General features: G+C 31.5%; 2 protein-coding genes across 2 annotated transcripts; one reads left to right on the forward strand and one right to left on the reverse strand.

Annotated features, from left to right (window-relative positions):
* Window positions 1-6,057: 6,057 nt before the first annotated feature.
* On the reverse strand, window positions 6,058-10,966 carry LOC100813219 (polygalacturonate 4-alpha-galacturonosyltransferase). Its single transcript, XM_003551594.5, has 10 exons — window positions 10,568-10,966; window positions 10,201-10,235; window positions 9,791-9,850; window positions 9,577-9,702; window positions 9,401-9,464; window positions 9,276-9,322; window positions 8,263-8,597; window positions 7,803-8,160; window positions 7,022-7,603; window positions 6,058-6,687 (listed from the first exon to the last, which is right to left on the reverse strand). The coding sequence occupies exons 1-10, from the start codon at window positions 10,677-10,679 to the stop codon at window positions 6,412-6,414; spliced, it is 1,995 nt and encodes a 664-aa protein (XP_003551642.1). The 5' UTR covers window positions 10,680-10,966; the 3' UTR covers window positions 6,058-6,411.
* Window positions 10,967-16,223: 5,257 nt separating this feature from the next.
* On the forward strand, window positions 16,224-21,414 carry LOC100813753 (agamous-like MADS-box protein MADS3). Its single transcript, XM_006602701.4, has 8 exons — window positions 16,224-16,432; window positions 18,435-18,507; window positions 19,058-19,119; window positions 19,274-19,373; window positions 19,790-19,831; window positions 20,290-20,331; window positions 20,504-20,625; window positions 21,336-21,414. The coding sequence occupies exons 1-8, from the start codon at window positions 16,245-16,247 to the stop codon at window positions 21,412-21,414; spliced, it is 708 nt and encodes a 235-aa protein (XP_006602764.1). The 5' UTR covers window positions 16,224-16,244.
* Window positions 21,415-21,919: the final 505 nt, after the last annotated feature.

Raw genomic sequence — 21,919 nt, forward strand, 5'->3', positions numbered from 1 at the left:
ATGTCACCAATCTATGAAGCACGGGGACACATGTTAGGTGGCATTCCCTGTTTACGGTACTGCACAAGGATAGCGACGGGGATGGGATGGATACGGCCAGGGAACGTCGTTGACTTATTGGGTACGACTAATCAAGATGGGGATGACAACTTCATTTGTGGGGATGTATTAGGGACGTCGGTGTTTTAGAATCCAACGAAGGTGTGAGAAGGTTCACAGAGGAATCTGCGAAGTCTCATCGGAACACGGTAAGAGCTAGTGAGTCGGAAAATCAAGCAACACTTCCTGATGCAGAGTTGTAATATGTCTGCTGGCAGAGGAATGTTGACTCCTTGGCAAGCGTACCAAGTTGCACAAGTAGTATAAAACGATAAGATCGAGTATCGAATTCCATAAGGACTATGCTTGTACTTGGAGATATATGTATATCTAACGATTAAGCAATTAGTGACTCAAATTAAATCTAGCTTGTTCACTAATTAACTACACATATAAATTAAAAGGAATTAACTATAAAACAAGGAACATGAAGGTTAAGAAAATAAATGCTCAAAGTTGTAGACGGTGTTGCGATGAGTTAAGGAACGTGTTGGGGGTTCCACTTGCCAGAACCTTTCTTAATGTAATCTTAATAGATTTTTTTCTCTTTTAACATTAATATAATTCTTATCCCCATCTACTAGTTTATTCTAATCAAGATCCCTCGAGTGACAGAACTTAAATCACTTAATATCGCTCTTAATCCCTTGGTGATTGATTATTAAATGATTTGCATTAAGAGTAGAGAGGCATGAACAAGCTAAAGAAAATCACTCTATCCCTATATATGACTTGCTTTAGATATTTTTTCCAAGTTCTTAGCATACAAATATTTATATCCTAAAACAATACATAAAGATGGATGATCAAACCATAAGTGTGTAAATAAGCATATGGATAAATAATAATAACAACATTATATTAAAAGATAGTTTAGAATCATTACATCAAAGAGAGTTTGGTTTGTAGAGATCCCAACAACGGGTAGTTTTAGCCTCTCATTATCATGAGAGACATACAAATATAAAAGTGGGATAAAAGGGAAGAAAATGGAAGAGAAATGGATTAAAACGAATCGGCCAGAGCTCCAGAAACAGATTTTCCTTGCACTAACTTCTTTGCTTTCCTCAGCTTCTTTTGTCTCTTTGTTGCTAAGGAAACAAATGTTTCCTTTCCTTTTTATATGCCTCACCAACTGATTGGTCAATAAGAACTTCCTTGTGCGTTGACCACGACACTCACGCTAAGCGCGCATTTCCACCTGGATCAAGTGATCACGCAATAAGTGCAGGATGTGTACTTATCGCACTAGCTCATGACAATTGTCTTCCAAAGTGGCTTCTTGCGCTAAGCAGCTTGCTTGAGCTGAGCGATTTTGACTCGTTGAGGGAAGAGATCGCCCTGAGCACGACACTTCAGTTCATGAATCCTCTTCCAAGCATTTGCTACAACTCTACAAAAAATATAACGAGAATTACTCTAAAAACCATTAACTTTAGTATCTCCTGGATAAAAATTTAGAAGAAGCTAAGTTCCTATTGTTTAATCACAAAATAAGCAATAAAAGAAAAGAAAATGAGATAATTGTTATGTGATTTCAGTTTGCAAATAACGTATGCATAACACTTATCAAGGAATGAGCCGGAGGGATTGAGAGTAAATTTGACACTGAATTGCTTCAGGTAAATGTGGCGGCGGCAGAACTAGAGTGTGGCAGAGAGCCACTTTTTGACGACGGAGGCAGTGGCCATGACAATGACAGAGATTTTAGTTCTGGCGACCTCGATGGTGTAGACAGATGTTGTGATTGGAATTGGTTTCGTGGCAAATGACTTTAGTTATGCTTTGGAAACATGTGAGGGAAGAAACGAAGCGAGGAAGATAAAACCTTTGAATGGAAGATTTTACACTTCAAAGTGCCTTTATGTTGTAATTGGTTTATATTCACAACAACCTCTATCTCCTATCAAGAAATTCGGATCAATATCAGAATGAGAATATCAAAATGTGAGATGTTGGTAGTGATGCATTTGATTTAATGGAGGATATGAGATTTTTAAAGTTTGCAGAACTCTCACTCGATGAGCCAGAATTGGACAACGAATTGGTCACCAAAAATGTTGTCAGGGCTTAATGTTTTATTTTATTTTATTTGTTGTTTGTGGCACTTTTAAATATTAAAATAATTTGTCGTTTTCTAACAATATCCATATCTTGAGATTTCTAGTTTTCCGCCTGTATTCATACCCGTATATGTCCCGTCTCTGTACTCGTGTACGTCCTCGTCTCTGTTTTTGTGCATCCTAATCACCAACAGTTGAGTAGTTATTGCAACCAGTAATCATGCATTGCACGTAACACCACCTAAAAATGATTTTCTTCAAGAAATGATATATATCTGGTATCCTATAAGCTTTTCACATAGATACACAATATTATTCAAGCTATATATAAGTCCCAGGCATTATCTTTACTTTATCATTTACAAATCATATGCCTCGTCTCATATATAAGCCACAAGCAAAGAGATACGTGGACAAAAAATATTATATAAAAAGAAAAAAATAAAAATAAACACATGCAGTTGCTATTGTTAGAATGTATCCAATCCAAGTGATTTTTCCTTAGTCAGTGAATCCTACCTTTTTTGGTGTAAACAAGACAGAGTTCATATGCATTGCTGAGACAAGGCTGAAGGCTCTTTCTTTTTATATTGGCACGTGAAAAAAGAGCACTGCGCGCAAACCCTTTGATCTTCGCTTTTGGACACATTCGGTTTCTCTCTCTCTTCACGGGTTCTCATTCGTCTGAGACCGAACAACCCACTTTTAATCACTCAAACTCACCATTTCTGTCATTTGTTGAGCAAAAATATACCCACTTGAGGGGATACTTGTGTTGTTTACTTTGTCTTTTTAATTTACTTTTATCTTTATACATTATTGCATTTACCATGATCAAAGAGTTGTGCTAATTGTGTCGATCATATTCAATCTGAATGACAGGACAATCTCACCCTGTACATCACCTTTTTATTTAAGAGAAATTATCCTTATTAAATAACTTTGGCAACAAATTACACGACCAAAGAGAGTAAATGATTTGATAGAGAAATGGACAGAAAAATCATTTTGTATCACAATTTACAACTCGATCTTTAATTAATTCCCCCCCCCCCCCCCCCCCCCCCAAGTTCCTTTAATTTATTACCTTTGAACTTTTACAAGCACGCCCTCCTGCTGCATCATATAATATTGATATGTTGGTATGTTATGAAATTAAAATATATTTGATTTTTGAAGAGAAAAGAGGAAGCTTCGCTGAAGCTGCATGCGATGGGTAGTCGTGCTTATATTATGTTTGTAGACGTGAAATCAAGAGTGCCACTTGTTTGTTTGAAAGGGTGTTGATAAAATTAATTTTGAAGTGATTTGAATTATGTTTAGATGTTTTATTATAAAATTATGTTAGAAATAAAATTCAGTATAAAATTTTGGATCTAACCTAGAAATTGTTTAAAGTTACTTTAATTTAAAATTAATTATAATTTTTTTTCAACATGAAATCAAAATCAAACGTGTGATAATATATCCAAAATTAATTGTGAAGTCATAATCATTTTCTCATGAAATTGATTCATAAAAAATGGTATTCTAAAAAAAGATATTCTAAATTAAATTAACAATAAATATACTCTTGTAATCTTGTTTATTTATTTACTTATTTAAAACAATTAAATTGGTAGGCCATACATAGAGGTGACATTCCTCTCTGCTTTGTAGAATTTGCTTATAAGTCGAGACCATTAAATAACATTGTTTAGAAATGTGCGTGCCCGTGTAGCCGTGACAATAGTTGACCATTGAGTTATATTATATGCCTATTTTTTCGCCAGTTATATGTAAATAGTAATATAATAATATAAATTTATATTTTTATTAATATTTCATATACTTAAAAAAATACTTTTACAAAAAATATTATTAATATTAAAAAAATTCTAATACAATGCATTAAATAAATTATCAATATTTTGGTAGTTTATAAATTAAAAAATAAAAATCAGATGTTTTTATAGATTTAAAAAGTATTTTAATTTTTAAAAAAAAATTGCAGAAAATTTCCTACAGATTCCAATTTGCAAAAAAATCTGCAGAACTCTTTCCTATGAATTTTTAAATTACCACGAAATTTCTTGTGAATTTTCTTACAAAAATCGAATCCGCAAATAGTTTCCTACGAATTTTCCTGCTAAATAATTTGTAGAAAATTTCCTGCGAAAAAAATGCGCTAGTAAATCCACAGGAAAATCGCAAACATATTATCCAGGAAGGAATTCCGCAGGAAACATGTTAGTAGTGTAATGCGTCGCGCAGTCAATTGATGAGGACAAATATTGCATGGCTTAGCATGGATGTGGAAAACTTGATACGTGATTTATGCTCATACGTGGCATAAAGGTCCATAAAGCATAAATGTAAATAATTCCTGACTTAAGCAATATTATCTCCCGAAATATTAAAGGTGATCTTAAAAACACCTTTGTGTCACCTTCCTTTTTTATATGGCTTCCACACCGTCTGAGCAAATCCTAAAATCTAAAATTTGAAACCAATTAGTGATATAAACCATATCAGCTTCATTAAAAATTATAATAAATCTTTTATTTGATCATTTGAAAATTAATGTTATAGATTTTGAATATATTCTCACTAAATGTTATAACCATATCAATCTTCCGAATATTTTTTTATGAATATAAAAATAATAATATTCTCTATATTTCTTCAAATTAGTGATACTTTCCCTCTTTATTTAAGATTCGCACCTTCTGCTGTATCCACATGCATAATGCATTGCACCACGGCTAACATTGTTTACACAGCCTCCATTGTCTTTTTTATTTAAGATAATGTTGAACAATAAGCACTTGGGACTTGGGTATGGAAATTCAGTGGGAGGATCAATTCACTTGTCTTGGAGACTCGTCTAGAGAGATGGAAGTATTCCCAATATGGTTTGCAGATGTTTGTGGCACACCATCGGCACGTGTGATAAAAAAGAGAGACCTAAGAAAAACAATTCAGAAAATGTTAGACATTAACCCTGTACCTTACCTTCTTGATGTCATTGTACCCTGTTAGTCTATTAGGAAAATGTCTTTAATTTTTATGAAATATCTTAAATTACCTCTTAGTATTGTATAGTTTGTTATTTTAGAGTATGTGATAGATTCATTTCTTATATATGATCCTTAAAGGATTATGTTTGAGTTTAATATATATATATATATATATATATATATATATATATATATATATATATATATATATGAATAGTATAAAATAATTTTAGTATTATTCAATGATTATAAATTATTGTTTGAATTATTTTAAAATAATTATTTTAAAAATTGACAAACTTATCATAAATTGTGATTGAATGATTATGTAAAAAATTTTAAGTGTCTCTATATAATTCTTTTTCTCTTATAGAATTAACTTTTCTTTTTTTGTTGTAACATGCTTTTCTTTGCATTGGTATTGTGGTTTTCTTGTCAAAAGCGCCCGGAGAATATGCACGAAAATTTTGTGGCGTTTTATGAATAATAACCACATGTAAAAGTGACCTCAAATTTGAGGGAAACACCCCCACCCCCACAATCATAATGTAATATTGTATACAAATTAATAAATTAGTGGCCAAAAATGTAGTGCCAAAAGATTAATGTTTTTACTAATGTAACAAAACCCCTCACCTAGAAGTTTGATTAATTGAAGTCCATCTATTGAATTCCAATTTGATTGCAGAGTTAATTTCGGTTTGCTTAATTTTCTTCCTAATTTAATTAACTTTAATTGATCGTTTTATCGTGAACTAAGGTAATTAAATAATCACACGATTATTGTGAGAGCAATACTCGTCATTTTATCAATTCCTTATGAGTCGTGCACTTGAAGAAAATCCAATACAATATATGCAAACATCAAATAGGTTCTCGAAACAGAACAAGAAAGCTATTTATGAAAGAATATATAAAAATTGTTATTCTATCTCTAGTCCAGTCTTACTATCAGAGTATTGTATACAACGAAGGGATTTTATAATAGCAAGCAAGGTATACTACTTATGTACCTTGTTCCAAATCAGTGAGGGTAGTCTAAACAAATAAAATGAATTAAAAGCAAAAATAGTGACGTGGGAAAGACATGATGTAGGGGTAACCACCAAACAAGCATTGACCCTATCAGTTAGACAATTAATCATACTAGCAAGGCACTTCACTTTAAATTGCCAAGCTAGAAAGGAGATAGAGAGGGTATTGTGCAGAGAAAATGAGCGTTCTCTGTACTTAGGACCTAGTTGTCAGGATCATTCACGTAGCTTACAATTCTGAAGATAGGGATGATTAAATTTGACATATTTGGTCCAGTAAGACCGATACTTTGTCATGGCTATCTCTAACCACGGCTTCATATTACCATTGTAGTGTATGACTGCCGCAGTATCGATCTCCGAACGATCTACACTTGGATTGTAGCCCAGACCGAGTACGTGCCATGATTTATTTAGCGGATGTGTTAATCCATAGAATGTCATCAGCCCTGGAGGCAATGTCCCCAGCTTCCACAGCACCCTGTCTTCGTTCTGGAATCAAACAGGAAAAAAGAGTCAGTAAAAGATCGTTTGAAGTGGATTTGGCTACTCTAAAGTGTCTCACTTTAGAAGATAAAGTGCAGGTTATAACTGTTTATTGTAACATCAATGGTTGATTATGTAATAAGATGCATGTGCACATAATAACAAACTATATGGAAGTTGTTAACATTACAACCATCTATTTTTCAATCAATGGTTGTAACTGCACTTTATCCTCTCTAAAGGGTAACTATCCCTTTAGAGCAGTTAAATCTGTCTGTAGTCATCTTATTATGTAAGAATAGACATTTGATGTAAACCAATGTAATGTTCAACTTCTCACCAAATTCTGCCACTTGTGATATATGCCAGTGATGTCCTTCTTTTTCCACACCTTCAAATCAAACATGTTCATCCCGTATGCCCAACCACAAGCATTTGGATCAAAATTTTTCGCAATATGCGGATTTGAAAAGTTAAGGTACTTGTCAAATCGGTGAAAACTCTCTCCGCATGTTAAAACAGCACCATTTACTTTTCCATTAAGATTCACAGCCCATAATCCAGTCAAATCCTTCTGGACAACAATGTCATCATCCAGAAAAAGAATCTTATCCAACTTTGGATAAACTTGTGGAAGATAGAATCTCAAGTGGTTGAGCATTGACAGATATTTGGGATTTCTGTACTTGAGATTTGAAGCACCAGTAGTAGTTGGATGGCCTGCCTTGAAATAATACTCTTTCATTGTTGCAGATTCAAGCTGCCTCAAGACTGGGCAGTAGGATGAGTTCAACCACTTAAATTCATCAACATTTTCAACATTGATTGTAGCTTTTCCAGGAGGATTCAACAAAAACCACATGTTCATGGCTCCAAAATTTAGTTTATCAGTAACAAGGTGAAACACATGCTTCGAAGGATCCTACAACGTTGGAAGACACGAACATAAGATAATGAAGGCAAAGTTTAATTATATTATTTATTTTGTCAGGGATGCACAAGCAAACAAACTATGTCCGGGTTGTACAGTGCAAGCACAAATTATTCATCATCTATAAAAAAAAATTCACTATACAGACATGTACACACACACTGGTATGGAAAAAGACAGTCCAAGTCACCTTTGCATTCACAATGGTTGAGTTGACAACAACAGATGCAGCCAAGACATTGTCCGAGAACAGGGCATAATGATAGAGACTAGGATTCTCCAAATTCTCACTTCTAGGGAATTTTCTCTTTTCAAGGGGAAGTAGGTAGTAATCTATGGTAAGGCGCATAGATAGGCAGTGAATTCCATCTGGTATGGTTTTGGCAGCCAACTGACTAAGGAATGTGCTTTGTTTCTTCAATCCTCTAACCTGCTCATCAGCTGTTTGTAGCATTGCCCTCAATTTCCCAGTAACCAACTCGCAGTCATACAGTTGCTCTTTTGCCTTAGAAAGAACTTGGCCCATAGTTTTCATTTTTTCATGATCACTAGAGATAATTAACATTTGATTAGTACAGTTGGTTAATTCAAACTAAGACACACATGCAAAGGGATATCACTTTAGAGAAAATTGCACATAGCTTTCATACCTGTGATGCATGTCAGCATCAGAAGTTGCCTCACCTAAAGCACGTTGACTTTCTTTAAGCTGAGATTCCAGTTCTTGGTACAGTTGAAGCTTGTTCTTCATCTTTGCAATACTCAAGTAAACCTTAGCCATAATGATTTGGTCTCGAATCAACCGTACTGTAGAATCAGCATTTTCATTCTCATTTTCTTTCCTCCAAATGTTGTATTTACCTAGAACTGCTGAATCAACAGATTTTGAGTGTTCAATAGCTGAATCTTCAAGTTTTACAATTACTTCATCATCCTGTTTTACCAACTCAGCAGCACGTTTTTCCTTCCTTTTCTCTATTAATTGCTGTAGAAGATATTTACAAAGAACAAAACAAGGTTTATTTTCATAATTGTTTTGTTGTTTCCAAAATAGAGTATCACTCCACAGTACAGACAACATTGAACTTTATACAAATTTTAGGGTTATCCGTGTGCAGCTGCTTTCAAGTCCCAAATGGATTTTGAAAAAATTACTTTAGGAAGAATAAGCTTTACATTTGGGAATCATCAGCCACAAATAAGAATGAATTATTAGGATAGTCTTGGGTTAAATTACTCGAGTATAGATTTAATAGAGTTAACAAAATTTAATTTGAGATAATAATATTTTTGATGGGTTGCAAGGGAAGCCTAATACCACAAAAATCTTCCTCAATAGGCCAAATGAAAAATCACACAAGTAACAAATATTCCAATGTGTCAAAATATATTCTGGCACAACTTCATTTCAGCCGGAAGTAACAAATACGTAAGTCCAGCATGTTTGACTACCATGACATCATGTCAGGATGGGGTTTGGGAAGGATTATATATATATCATCAGTGACTAGTGAGGTTGTTTCCATAACTGCAACAAACTGTGCCCCCCAAGTTACAAGGTGTGGCAGACTACCCCAGAGTTCAAATATGTAAATGGTTTCCAAAAAGGCCGTATAAAAGTTAAAAACAAGAAAAATAATCAAGAATGATTAATGATGCTTACCCTTCTTGATAGCTGAGCAGGACTGCCAGTCCACTGAGCACGATCAACTGCATTCATAAAAAGTATTCAGTGAGAAATTAAACCAAAATACAACATAGGCACATTACCCGATAATATGATACCACCTGAAAATCTTCCTTCCTTCCCATTTTGCTTCTCTTCTCTAACATTGTCTGCTGGTTGGTTGAGCTATAATTAAAAATAAAAAAATGGATTATCAAAGAGCAAGAGAATGCCATGTTTGTTTCTATTTTAAACAGGAAATGAAAGCTCCTAGCAGAAGCACATCAGTTTTCCAAACCTGATTCATAGCATTTGAAGTCCTTAATCCAGCAACTCTCCATGAAGCAGACAGATTATTTTTTCTAAAATTCTCAAGGCTCAAAGGCCCCACATCATTTGTGTTGGACACAATAACATCAAGAACCTAAAACATAACATTTATTAGAAACCCAGGAAGCAAATGAACTCTTACATGAAATACAGAATAAGAGTAAATATCAGCTTTCGCTTGCCTCTTTTGAAAAAAGCAATTTAAGATCCTGCAATGCCTGCCATTCTTTCGATCTGGCAACCTGCAACAGCCAACAACATTAAAACAAACATAAGAAAACAGCTAGAAGCTGTATATATATTGGTGCTGTTTGGACAAATTTCTCCCTAAGCACCTACAGGATAAGATAATGAGGAAAGTTAAAATGCATTGAACTTCTCCATAAGCTAAAACCAAGTTATTCGCCTTAGCTTTTGGAGAAGTCAAACGAAAAGAACTTCTAAAAAAGTTAAGTGCATAAGTTGATTTTAGCAAAGCTCAATTCATTTGACCTTCTTATTTTCTTCTTCTATGAGTGCTAAGGGAAAAGTTTATCCAAACAAGATCCTAATTATACAGTCAAATAAAACAAAAACATTAAACCGAGGCTACCTTTTCGCTCGAAACAGCTGAGTCATCACCTTGATCTGCAGAATGCATTTGAAGTAAGTAAATAAACCAACTTAAAACTCATAGACATACGCATGGAACAAAAAAAGCTCACATACATATTAATCACAATTAACTAACATCATTACACCACATTTTATTTTAATTCAACACAATTTGAAAGACCCTAAGAAACAAAAACGAGAATCCAAGCGTGTATGTAATCTAGAATTCCTGTAAAGGGGAAAACATCACACAGCTCAAACAAATCTGATTTATATTTTACACACTACGTGGATGTCCCATCACAAAAAACAAAACTAAATATTTGAAAAGAAGTGAGATTTGAGATAATGAGAGAGAATGAGACCGTGAAGGGGCGATGCGAAGAAAAAGAAGAGGAGGGGCGCGAGGAGGCAGAGGAAGAGGAAGGCCAGAAGCGGAAAATGGGATCCCTTTGTTCTGTTGTTGTTGGGTGCCATTACGGATTCAAATCCAAATCCAAATCCAAAATCCAAATCCAAATGGGACGAGTGAAGGTTTATTAATTACTATGAGGTACTATGGCGCAATGCTTGCTTTCTTTTACTCACTCCGAATCCATGAGACACAGAGAGAGAGAGAGAGAGAGAGAGAGAGAGAGAGAGGGTAGTGTGCTTGTGAATGTATGCTTTCCTTTTCTCTTCTGTTTGGAACTTCGGATGCGAATGCGATTTTGTTTGTTTGGATGATTGGGTGGGTCTATTTTCCAACCTGTCCTCGCTTTCCCCAGCTGTTCCTTTCTGTCTCTCTCCTCCCCTTTTTTATTTTAAGGATCATGAAACAATAATAATGGTAACTAAGATTAAGTTTATAATTTTATCACCTATGCTATTAGCTTTTTTTAATTAATATAACTAATTTATATATTACTTCCAACAACAAAACAAAAAACTTTATAATTTTTTTTCTTGACTCAAAGTCACTTGACTCTCCTTGAATTAGATATTAAGTGTACTCACGATAAGTTATATAATCACTTATTCAAAATAATTTTACACATAAATGAATTCAAACACAATTTTTCTTCTGCATAAACAAAGTTTTCCTACATATAAACCCAGTGACATATATCCCGTGTGCCAACCTACCGTTTGGATAATCTATTGGATACTAAGTATGAAATTATAAATTCTAATAGGAGTATACCAATATATATATATGTTAATCGTGCACGACTGCATCATTGTTTGTGATTGTTGATAAACTTGTAAAATTGATTTTAGGTAGGAATAAATATTTTAAAATAAAATATAGTTTTAATTTTAATGATCCTCAATTAAGAAAATAAATGATAATTAATAAAATACAAACACATAATTTAAACTTCATTATCAATAATTAAAATTTTGAAAAATAAATTACTCAACATTAATTATAACAAATAGTATTTTTTTACTGTATTATAACCAATATTTAAAAAACATTCTTAGAAACTTTTATTTTAATTATGTACATACTTGAATGAATTAAGATGGTAATTGTCTTTACAATTTGGTCATATGGACTTGAATGGATTAAGAACAGCGGCACACATAAAATGTCTAATTACGCGTAGTGACAATCTTAATTGCTACCCTGACACTAACAATGGAGTAGTAAAGTCTGTGGTCCTTGTCGTACTAACCAGTCCAATAAATAAACCAGCAATTGCAACGTTGTTTTCTAATTTATTGACTTATATGTAAGAAGACAATATTGTTTTAATATATAGTACTTTGTGATCTAGTAACTCGTTTCAATTTTAATTTTTATATATAGCTAAAAAAACACTAAAATAATTAAGAAATTACTACAAATATCAATTAACGCAACAGGGGAGATAGTGCCAACTCTATGGCGGATAGACTTGCCAATATGGGAGCTCGAGTGCAAATGGAGGAATTCATTATTCCCCCTATTATGTTTTAGATGCTTTTTTACGTGATCTAGCTTTTATCAGCTAGTCTTTCTTGTGCTTTATTTTCCAAATTGTATCAAAAAAGGTTAAAATTATTCAAAGAGTTTAATAATTGAATATTAATAGTGTAAAATAAATTTATATTATCAACTAATCAGAAAATAATAATGTTAATTGATATCATTTTTAAGGTATTTGTTGTAAAAATTAACAAATTTATCATACACAATAATAATATGAAATGATTATAAAAAATTATTTTGTATTATGAATGCATAATTTATGTTCTCAAAAACTCCAACCCTACACTCTAAACCAACTATGACAGATTGAAAATATTAATAGTTTTATAACATTGATGTGGATTGGCAATTGTTTCAGATTATATGTTGGTAAATCAACACTACTAAATTCTCTTAATGAGGTTAGAATATGCCCCCAAGCTTCCCAACCTCTCATCTACATTTTGCAGATGATAGTATAGTCTTCTTGAGAGCAACTAATTAAGGAGGAAGCTTGAGCATTAACCAACATCCTCAAGTCTTATGATGAGAATGCTTCTGGCCAGAAAGTCAATCTTGACAAATTGGAGCTTTCCTTTAGTCAAAACATGCCCAGTTCCCCATGTGATTGATCCAGAAAATGTTCATTGAAATTATGGCAGTGGAAAAGCATCACAAATACGTAGGTCTTCCTACAATCATTAGCAACTCTAAAACCCAAGTTTTTGAATTTGTTAAAGAAAGAGTCTGGAAGAATGAAGTTAATTAAAATGATGGAAGGAGAAAGCGTTATCAAAGGAAGCAAAGAAGTTTTAATAAAGGCAGTGGTCGACCAAGCTATACTAACTTATGTGATGGGTTGTTTTATTAGTCTCCTATGATGAATTTGTTCTTATATTGTGTGATGAAGTCTCACATCAAATGAAGATAGTGTCAAGATAAACTATATAAGAGAAGAGTAATCATTATCTTATAAGTCCACTTTCTAACATGGTAACTAGAGGATAGAACTAAATCTTTTTCAAATTGGGAGATAGACATTATTCAAACTAATCTTGTTTGTCTTTATAAAAAAATTTATCTAATGAACTTAATAGAATCTCTCCTTCAAATTATGTTTTTTTATCCACTAGATGTAAATCCAAAACTTTGCTTATAGAATTTAAGTTTAAAATTAATGTTGTTAGAAAATTGACTTATATACTATAATGATTATCTTTAATATATGTATTTACCATATTTATATTTCGGTGTAGTTAACAAAAAAAAATTGATACATAGGTATTAAATATTTGTGTAATATTAATTTATTGATCCTGTTTGATTAAAACTTCTCCGTCGGTATTTAGAGAAAATAAATAAATAGAAAAAGGTATATATATATATATATATATATATATATATATATATATATATATATATATATATATATATATATATATATAATTAAAAATACCCACACAGTGTGTGTGAAGTTTTCATTCCTCAAATATTTAATCGAATATGTTTTTAATATTTTCACTGTTTATAGATAGAAAATAATAAAATGCATCAAACCAAAGATTTCTTAAAATTTGAAAATATAAAAATGAAAAATATTTTTTTAACTGTATCAGTTTGATATATCTACATTTTAATAAAAAAAATATCAAATCTTATTAAACATCTACATAAAAAAAAATGTTTTCGATAAGAAAAGCATTATTAAAAAAATATATGGAATACTCCGACAATGCATAAAACAAAACAGGTCACAGTCATAATTAACCAAGATATTTCATATAAGCTAGAGAGTCAATGTAGCAGTATGAGAATGTAAAATTTTTCCTTCCAACCTTGCCGAAAACCAAAACCAGAAACCGATCGAACTTGACCATATTTAATTAAGATGGCAAGCACATCACAACCTTAAACACACTACTTCATTAATTTCTTGTCAGCCTAATAGACTATAGCATTACCACCACCACATGTCATAGAAGAATCTTTTGGTTTTCTTTCCCTGCATACAAATGAAGTATACGTCATACCTCATGTGACACTGACCAAGAGGTAATCATTCTTGACATTAATAATGTTTTTATTTTTTTATTTTGCATGTCTTCAATACCATGCATATATAGTTGCAAAAAGGGCAAAATGTCCTTAAGAAATCAATAACTCTCCTCTTGTGCAGAGCTAATCTTGTTAACAGTTGTAACCTATCTACTAACATTTTAATCTCTGAGAGAATGACAAGACCTTAATTTAACGACACATCACATTTCCAAAACTTATTGAAAGTAAGAAATCAATGCATATGGGCATGATTGATGATAAATCTTGTGCATAACCATGCATGAAATGAAATATTGTTAACTCAAGGAAAAAGAACTATATATGTAAACACGTTTGTTTTAATTATCTTTTGCATTGAACATTATACAAATTAACTTTGTGGTAGCTTTCTGTGAGGATTGATGGAGTTAAAGTGAAAATCAATGACTTCAACATATTCCCTTGACTATGTCTGAAATAGGCCTGGTTGTCGTTCTATGACAATAGATTACGTGTTAAAGTAGCATTTATTTGCATTTTAGCCAAAATACTAATGTTGCAAAATTGGGATCCAGGATATATCCTCTATTAATATTGTCCCCTCCCCCCCAAATTAAAGAGTTAATTATTTGTTGTATGGAGTAGTTAAAAGTCCAACCTTCTCTACAAATACAATCACACACGGGTGAGGTTATTTTATACTTTATGATCACACTCCTAATTTTTTTCATTTATTCCTACTTTCCAAATTTATCCTTATTTAAGTGTCTTCTCTATAAGAAGTCAAAATTATGAATTATCTATGTTTTTTTTACGCACAATAAAGTTGAATGCTAAAATGAAAGTGGTTACTTTTTTTAAACAAGGACAAAATATTAAAGTTGAGTAAAAGTCACAGTTCAGAAAAAGAATTTCTCTGGTCTTCCACATCTAATTCGAGCAAAAAAAAAATTATTAGTTGCAAACACTATAAAAAAAAATAAGGAATTAGTCATGAAATTTAGAGATAAATTGATTTTTCTTCGATAGAATCAATGCCATGTCCGTAATTTAACGGAATAATCAAAATCATTTTTTTAAATAAATAGAATCAAAATAAAAAATTACAGATTTATAAAAATAATAAAATCAAAATTACATTTTAGTCTAACTATATATAAAAGTGATAATATTTGACAATATTATACTACCATATTAACAAATTAAATGCACTATAAAACATTCTCTGAGATACGGTGCAATAATAAAGGATTCAATATCCTTTATTTATATATTTTAATTAAAAATATTTATTTCATTATATACTTTTTTTTATTAAATAACATATAAAATCATTTTCCCCTATCTTTTGTTTCAATTTGTTTTGTTCCTTAAATGAGGCAAAAAGCAGAGATGTGGACCACCTTCGGATATCCTAGGAATCGAATCATATGCAGCGTCCTACGAGGCTCTGACACGCCTCTCTAGACTTTCACACTGCATGATACTATCATTTAACTTAACACATAATACGTTCTATTAATTAAATTAATGATAATAAGAAAATTTTAGAATACTCAGAATAAGCTGGGTGTGTTTTAATTTCTATAATTTATCATTTATATTAATTTCATAATCTATAATTTTTATGGAACAAGCACGGAAAAAATAAGACAAAAACCAAGGACAGACAAAGAACACAGCCATGCATGGATGTTATAACTTTGTGTATCTAAAACTTGAGCCCTTGTCCTTGCAATTTCTTTTTTCTTTTTGGATAGAATCAATGGTTACAAATTACAATGTGCCAATTTCAGTACATGTTTAATTTATATTACTATATGTTATGAAATCCCCTTGGTTAATTTTTTCTCCAAGTTTTGGGTCAACCTGCAAGAGGAATGATTCATCATTAATTTCCTAGACGTACCCTTCACATGGGGTGATGCGTACATACACTTTAGCGCGTAGTGTGACTTTCTTATCTGTTATATATATAAACAACACAAGTCCACAACACAGGGAGTTAATTTGTTTGTGTTGGAGAGAGAAAGAGAGAGTAATTTAGAGGGAAAAAGAGAGTGAGAAAAATGGGTAGAGGAAAGGTTGAGCTGAAGAGGATTGAGAACAAAATCAATCGCCAAGTTACCTTCTCCAAAAGAAGGAATGGTTTGGTGAAGAAAGCCAAAGAGCTCTCAGTGCTGTGTGATGCAGAGGTTGCCCTTGTCATTTTCTCAGCTCGTGGCAAGCCCTTCACCTTTCCAGACGATGCTGAAAGGTCTCTCTCTCTTTCTCTCTCATTTGCAACATCTTAAGTTATTCTTGTTAATAAAGTCCAGCTCAATTGGTTGAGTATGATGTGTGATTTATTGTAAAACTTCTGATACTGTCTTCAATTTCCTATGATCAAAAGTAAAGTTTTAAGCAAGTTTTCTTCTTTTCAAATGTTTTTATGCACTTGGATTTTTGGAATTTTCTGATGCCCTTTTGCTTTCTTTTCTCCAGTTGCTTTTAACAAAATATGGTCACTAGTTTCTTCTCCTTTTTATTTTTAATTACTTTCAAAACTCGAGTGCATTTGATGTATTTAACTGCGCAAACCCGAATTTTGACCCTATTTCCTCCCTTTTTTTTGCGTGGCTATTTAATTTTATAAAAGCATTCATGGTTTTCTTTCACTAACACGTACATGCATCTGTGACTGACACACCCTCATGTTTTTCTCGTACTTGGTCCTTTTTTTCTGGGTTTGTTCTCTATGACGTACTCCCCCTTTTTTTGCGGGTTCCATTCATGGAGGAAAAATCGGAGATTAGAGAGAAGAGAAGCATCACGTTCGTAGTTTGTTTTCTGTCACACTCACATATCATAACCCTTCTCTCTCTCTCTTTCTCTCTCTGAACTGGGATAAAGGCTTCAGCTTTCAATTTTCATGCTTTACTAATACAACAATACAATCTATGACGTTTTTCTTTCTCAAAAATTAAATGACAGAACAAAAAATAAAGAAAACCTGCAATTATATGATATGAGAGGAACAATTTTTCTCACAAGCAGAGAAAAATGAAAAAAAAGAAAGAGAGAACCAAAAAACAACACAGTTATATGATATGAGAGAGGTGCAATTATGTTCATGTTAATTATGATTTAATCTCAGCTTTGCTTCAAATGGCAGCTCGTGGTACTTGATTTATTTTTCCTTATGACCTCATCATACTTTCTTGCTAAGAAAACAAAATATTAATTCTCATTCATAATTGTCATTCATGATCTTATGCCAAAAAAACTTATCATTCATGGATATCTGTCTAGGGGAGGAGGGGGAATTTTATTATTAATAAAGAGCAATTATGTCTTTCTTTCTTTTGGTTGAAAACAAATTAAGGCAGATATTGACAATAATTCAAAACAAAATCCTTTAAAAAAAATTCTTTTTTAAATTCATATAATTGATTTAAATTTTATGTAATTCTAGAGGAGAAAATAATAGCCCTTGTTCCGATGTACATTATTGTACATAATTTTAAGAAAGAAGTATATCATCATACATAATTTTGCCCTTTTTATTTAATTCAACCCTTTTTGTTTTATTTATCCATCTCAAGATAAACCAATTAATCCAGTCTTCATCATCCACTTAAACTGTCATTCGTAGTCAAAAACTACAAAAATATACACTTAATTATATATTCATCCAAAAATATGATGAATAGAAGTACTTGTTTTTTTAAAATAAATTCTTTTGGCAAGAAATTTGAGAAAAATAATTTGATAGGAACTATCGATTGGTTTTGCATATATATTTGATATCTAACACATATTGATCATAGACTGTGTCATATTGTTAATTACTATATAATTTTAGAATTATCCTAATAATTTTAAACAAATAAATTATAATTAACTACTACAATGATATTACGCTTTTCATTTCCAATGAGATTCTAAACTGTTTTATACTATTAGTGAATTAAATTGAAAACCTCTTCACCAACTTCATCTCTTTTTTTTTTTTATTATTGTTATAGATGCAAATACCTGAATATATATGATATATTAATATATTAGGTATATATGAATGAGTTTAGGAGGAACCAAAACCCTCTCCTTTATATCACCCGGCCCCAACTCTTAACAAAAGAGGTTCAAGTTGGTGTTATTATCTTTGGCTTTATTTTGTGGTTAAATGTCTCTTGTTTATATATATATATATATATATATATATATATATATATATATATATATATTATGAATTCTTACCTAGTTTCTTTAATTTTCAGTATTATGAAAACCTATGATCGATACCGGAAGTACTACTCTCATCAACATGGCAATATTGAACTTGAAAATCAGGTACGTGTGTAATTCCATCTCTGCTCAAATTAATTTTACACCTTAATTAAGGGCTCTTATAATAACTTATAGTCAACAGAAATTTTTAAAAATAAATACATTGAGATTTGTGTCTCCAAACTATTCAGATTAAATTCCATGAAAATCTTTGTCTAATAGTCACCCCATCGATTGTATAATAGTTTGAAGTTGATATATGTTTGTTTTCTTTCTGTACGTTGTCTTGGTCTTTTGACATTAATTGTTAATGTGAATTTGAAAGCTACCGAGTTAATGGAGCTTTAATTTGTTGCGTAAATGTCTTTGAAATTATATATATTCGTGCAATTAAAATCAATTACTGTCTCCCACCCTTCAATAATTACTACATTATTTTCACATGAAAATATTACATTCTTTTCTGAAAGATTGCATAAATGTTGTCCTGTTTTTTAGGTTGTAGTACATTTCTATATTTTATTTTTAATTTCAATCTATATATAAAACACTATATATAGTTAGCTAATCTTGTATAAAAATTATTCTGATGAATTTCTATTTTGGCAATTAGGACTGGTACCAAGAAATGTTAAAGCTAAATGAAAAGTGTGAGTCTCTTCAAAGGACACAAAGGTTATAAATTATACATTTTCTAAATTATTGTTCTCATTCACAATTTCACACAGAAATTCACATGTTTTTTAATCACATAAAATATTCTAGGAGATAATCCGGTAATGGAGATTAGGATACTATATTCTTTTTGCAATTTGATTATATATATCAGGCTTCTGCACGGGGAAGATCTTGGACCACTGAGCATAAAAGAGTTACTAATTCTTGAAGAGCAACTTGAAAAAGCTTTATCACAAGCTAGGCAGAGGAAGGTACGTGTAAATGTATAAGCCCTCTGTGCACTTCTATAGCTGTAATATAAAAAGTACGATCTTATTCTTGTAATACAATTTTTTATATTAATTTATTAATATTTTCAAAATTTTAAATTACCACATCTAATGGTTAATAATGTTAGATCACTGCCGGTCCAAACCACCCTTCATATATTTATCTTTGAAGTTGAAAATTACCTTTCATATTTTATACTAGTTTCTTTTAAAAAAAATCTAAAACATAATTATTAGATAATTTTAATTACATCAGAATTTTTTTAATCTATAACAAACTAGCCTTATAGGTAAAAAAAAAAAATAATTGGTTTCAATCTGTTTATGTGCCACAGCTAATGGATAAGAACATGGATATTGGATGATAATGCCTGAAAAATTGTTTCATTAATTTGCAGACACAACTGATGATTAAACAAATGGAAGAGCTTCGTCAAAAGGTAATGAGAAAGATTAAGCTAGTTTGTTTCCTCGTATAATTGTGTTGGTTTTGTGAAGGAAATTATAAAAAACATAAGAGAGAAGAAAGACAATTTAAATTATTGTGAGCAGGGATACAATAAATAACAAAAGATAAACTAATTAGATAAAACATATTAGCAAAAAAAAATGTTAAAATTAACTTGTTCCTTAAAGATACGAACCACTTATTGATTAGACTAATTCATTAAAACTGATTTACTCCTAAAATATATAGAAATCAACTTATTTACTAAATTCTATTTTAAAAACTGAAAAATAAAATATTATGAAGTTACGGAAGTATATGCTAGGTTCTTTCTATAATCGTTATTTGAAATAAATTTTAGAAATATATATTGTCTATGCTAGGTTCTTTTTGTTCTTCATTTTGAAGATTTATTAACTAAATGTTGGTGTTCTCATTCATATCTTGCAGGAACGCCATCTTGAAGACCTGAATAAAGAACTTAGACTCAAGGTTTTGCACTATGACATAATTGACAACCAACAATTCTAGCATAACATGCATGAATCATATTAGTGCAAATGGATGTCTCTCTATTTCTACTTTTTGTTTTTCAACTAATAACTAAATACATTTCATTTTCTATTCATTGATTATTTCATGCATTTTGAAGCCTCCTTTTCAGCTTGAGCCTTATGGATTTAATCTCAAAGCAAGCCTGTGGGGCTCTACTTCCTCTGCTGATGGCGATGGGAGCTTTCCCTTGCAGCCTTCCTTAACCTACCCTGAACCTTTCTTGCAAATAGGGTATTCAATTGGAGCCAAATTTCCTTTTATTCCTATTTTTGTTATACCTCAAATTTATTATGAGAATAAGGACTATGGACTATGGACTGATAATATAAAATAATTTTATATAGTCATCTAATCACAATTCATTATATATGATAAATTTGTTAATTTTTATAATAATTATCTTAAAAGTTATATAAAATTTGTGATTGGATGATAGTGTAAAATTATTAAACTCTAATTATATATATGCATTCAGAATTATGTGACCCTTTGTGTTTTGAAGTAGTTTCAAATTTCAATCTAAGGTAGCTTCAGTGTTTCTGATTCAACCAACCATGTGTGCATATGACATTTGAAAGAAAATTATTTTTTTTCAAAATAATAATGTTTTTGAAACAAGCGGAATCTAACACATACTTATGCAACTCTAAGAAAAAAATATTTCATTATCGGAGCTAGAGGGGTCGTGCTATGTAGAGATAGCTGGCATGCATATTCGAATATATAAATATGTGAAGTAATTAATTTATGTGATTATAGAAAGATTGAAATTAAAATGAAAAATTATTCATCCTGAAAATAAGCATTTGGAAAGTTTAAAACTTTGGTTCAAATTGTCAATATTGCAAGTATCAAATTGGTATCAATAATCTCCAAAATTGAAGCAATATCTAACCAAAATGGTCCGAATAATTCACATAAACTCGTTGCTTTTCTTGCAGGTATTCTGTTCAAGGTGAGCCATCCATTGTCCCAAAGAGCATGGCCAGTGAGACTAATTTTCAGGGATGGTTCCTTTGATTTAACATTAGATTATATGGTATACTTTATTGTCTATTCATATATTTTTGGACTTGGGTTCTTATTGTTATCAAGACAAAAATGTATCTCTGCCAGACCTGTGTGGGAAGTTGCAGATTTCTATTCTGTAATGGAATACAGATATATAGGCTATGATTTTAGTATTTCAATCAGAGATATTGTTGCTATGTACATCTATGGTTTTCTTTTAAGACCATCTTTTATTTCAATCTTTCCTTTTAGCTATCTCCTTAGTCCTTCTCTGGCTCTATCGGTTAAGTAGCCAATGAAGTGTAAACAGAGGATGGTGAAAAGCCGAAATATGCAAGGAATAACCATTTACTGTCTATCTCATTCTTTCTATGTAAAAATACAGCTAACTAAAATCATAAATAATTAAATATGCAAGTGAGTGATAGACCATCCTTAAGTAATGCTAAAATATTAAGCATAATAGTAGCTTCAAGAGGATATAGGATCGGATTCTAAAGGTTGTGGGTTATGC

The sequence above is a fragment of the Glycine max genome, chromosome 18 (assembly GCF_000004515.6).
Source record: "Glycine max cultivar Williams 82 chromosome 18, Glycine_max_v4.0, whole genome shotgun sequence".
Classification (NCBI taxonomy): Eukaryota; Viridiplantae; Streptophyta; class Magnoliopsida; order Fabales; family Fabaceae; genus Glycine; species Glycine max.